Here is a 2,769-nt window from a genome sequence, read left to right on the forward strand (position 1 = left end):
AAAAAAAAAAAAAAAAAAAAAACAACCAAGAAACAAAACAAAACAAAACAAAACACAAAACAAAAAAAGATATGACAGTTTGTTTTAAGCCAAGTCTGCCTCCAGGAGAATTTTTTGTGTTCACTTGTTCTTACGATTTCTGTTGTGACAAAAACCAGAAAGGAGTTCAGCTTGCACCCCAGGTGGGAAGTTAGAGAAGGGGGAACCTGTGTAAGTTGAAGTTTGTCACAGTAGACAGAACAGTCGATTTGCAGCCCAGGCCCGTCTCAGGGTGCCCTGCTTCACAGCTACACTGTAAAGTGTTAAAAATCCTCCCACCCACCCCAGAATATATATATATGTATATTAAAAAAAATCCCCTGTCCATCTCTCAGTACACAAAGGACCTCATCACACTGCAAAAATAGCAGTACCCACTTTGGTCAATTAAAACAAACAAACAAAAAAAAGCATACATTATTTTTTTTAAATCTGTGTACTTACCTATAATAACCAATACAGCTTAAAAGCACTACCTACATAGGCAAAACTTGGTATTGCATAATTCGTATAAATTTGAAACCCCTCCCCCCAAATATTAATTGGAAGATGAAAAACATGAAAGGTTAATAGAAAAAACACCAAAATACTGAAAATATTGCTGGTCGATTACAATTTTTAAGCGGCAACTATACACAGCCATGATATGCTTTATAAATGTGAGATAAAGGTATAACTGTCTAAAAAATCCATGATGTCACACATTTTTCTTCGTCTGGAGTACAAAATATTTTGTCATAAAAATGGTAAAGATTTAAAATGATAATAAATGCAGCAAAACAAGTGTAGTGATGTCACTTTTTTGTTTTTTTTGTTTTTTTTTTTTGTTTTTAGATTTCAAGGCAAGGCACGTAATGTGGACATTATATCTTCGTGCAAATTAGGATTACTGGAAAGAGTATTTTTAATTAAAATTTTAAGAGACATAGAGGCAAAATGTGTCTGCCCATGCACACTACAGATCTGTCAATACAAGAAATTTGTTGAACAAGGCTAATGTCTGAAAGCACCATGCAAGTTTTCAGCACCCTCATTCCATCTGTTTTCTCAAGAGTGCGTTTTTATACCCTACACCCTGGCGTTCCCAGTTTGTAAACTGTAAGCTTTACCCTTGTGACATGGATTTGCCTGCCTCTTTGTCTCTGTAATGCAGATTTTATAGAACCTTTTGTACGTACACCCTATGGGTTCTTGATGCAACCAGTAATTTTAAATAAATAAATCCTACCTCCAAGGAGGCTGCAGCTAAACCAACATAAGTGCTGTGTTTTCATTAATTTTTTTTTCCTCAAGCACATGATTTGTCTTGATTTAATGCCTTTTTAATGCCCTCAAAAACTGAGGGGAAAATAAATTCGTTCAAAATTATTTTAAATTCTTTTTAATCCCCTCAATTTAGAGTCCAAGGGCTGAAGGACTTATAATCATGATTCCCCTTTAGATATAAATTTATAAATTGCACTTGCCTCTGTTAAGTGTTTCTTTTGTGGGGAAAATATTATATTAATTTTTACTGTTGCATGCAGAGATAACACTTCACCTACATAGAGGCATTTCTTCCATAGAGCCTTTGTGTTCAAACTGTTTTTTTTTACCTTTTTTCTTTTTTTCTTTTTTTTTCTTTTCTTTTTTCTTTTTTTTTTTTTTTTAAGGTTTCAAACTGGGTTACACACTGGAAAAGGCTGGGTTAAGGGCCAAAATTTAATAAATCTGTACTGATAACTAAAGGCTACAGAGATTTTATATATATATTTTTTTAACTTTTAGAAATCAGAGTGCTTAGAAAATGGCTGGCTCATGGCTCGGTCACCCAGCACCTCTGATACCGCCTCCTAGCCTTCGTTGGTGAGATAACCAGGAATAGTGATTCCATGCGTAAACAACAAGAATACTAAACCAATAAAACTAGCTTATCATGCAAATATTAAGGCATCTAGAAAGTCAGTTAAAATATATTGTCATAGAGACAGAACATCTATTTCCCAGCGGACTTCATGTAACAAAGGCTACGTACGTTGCAGGGGCTGCGATCTACCATCAGCGAAATATCATCGACCCTTTTTCATGTCATTACAGTTTCAACCTTAAGGGAATTAGTGATTGTAAGTGCTGCAATTGCTGGTCTATATATCTTCTTTCTTCAGTTGGCTTTCCTTTCTCCCTTTTGTTTGTTTTGTTTTGTTTTGTCCAGTCTTCCTCTTTTCCTTTTTTTTTTTTAATTTCTTAAACTACTGTTGTATTTCGTTTTCCCTCAGTTGCTCGTTTCTGCTTGAAGGAAAGGTTCTCCGATTATGTTCAAACCGTAATTTTGGACATTTGCCGGTAGGATGGGTGTCCTATTTGATACTTGGAAAGGAACCAAGCTAGCCCAGGTACCAGGACTGTTGACAGGAGAGGAGCAGGAGGGAGGGAAGAGAAAAAGAAGAAACACAATGTTAACATCTACAACGATATGAGAAATATAAATTCCACAGGCATCAAATTACTACTATAACTTTTTTCCACATTACAGTTTCATATGAGATTACTGTGCTAATTATAAATATTATAGGTACATACACTGCATGGTCTATTTCTTTCATGGAAGGTAAGGGTAATGGTGAGGCAGGAGAAATTCAAGTTGGGCTTACACACAACTGTGGAACTCTGATTGGGCGTATTCCTAAAATATCAGATCTACTTCGAGGAAGGAAGGAAGGAAGGAAGGAAGGAAGGAAGGAAGGAAGGAAG

At 35.5% G+C, this 2,769-nt stretch overlaps 1 protein-coding gene across 8 annotated transcripts in view; it reads right to left on the minus strand.

Moving 5' to 3' along the window:
* Positions 1-1,614: 1,614 nt before the first annotated feature.
* NFIB (nuclear factor I B) overlaps positions 1,615-2,769 on the minus strand; it is a 228,990-nt gene continuing 227,835 nt past the window's right edge. For all 8 annotated transcript variants that reach the window (XM_073880803.1, XM_073880802.1, XM_073880801.1 and 5 more), the window contains one exon: positions 1,615-2,420. In XM_073880803.1, coding sequence (XP_073736904.1) covers positions 2,291-2,420 — 130 coding nt within the window. In that variant the 3' untranslated portion in view covers positions 1,615-2,290. The remainder of the gene's footprint in view (positions 2,421-2,769) is intronic.

The sequence above is a fragment of the Callorhinus ursinus genome, unplaced genomic scaffold (assembly GCF_003265705.2).
Source record: "Callorhinus ursinus isolate GAN/ISIS: 27379988/994484 unplaced genomic scaffold, GSC_fseal_2.0 scaffold39, whole genome shotgun sequence".
In the NCBI taxonomy this organism is placed as follows: domain Eukaryota; kingdom Metazoa; phylum Chordata; class Mammalia; order Carnivora; family Otariidae; genus Callorhinus; species Callorhinus ursinus.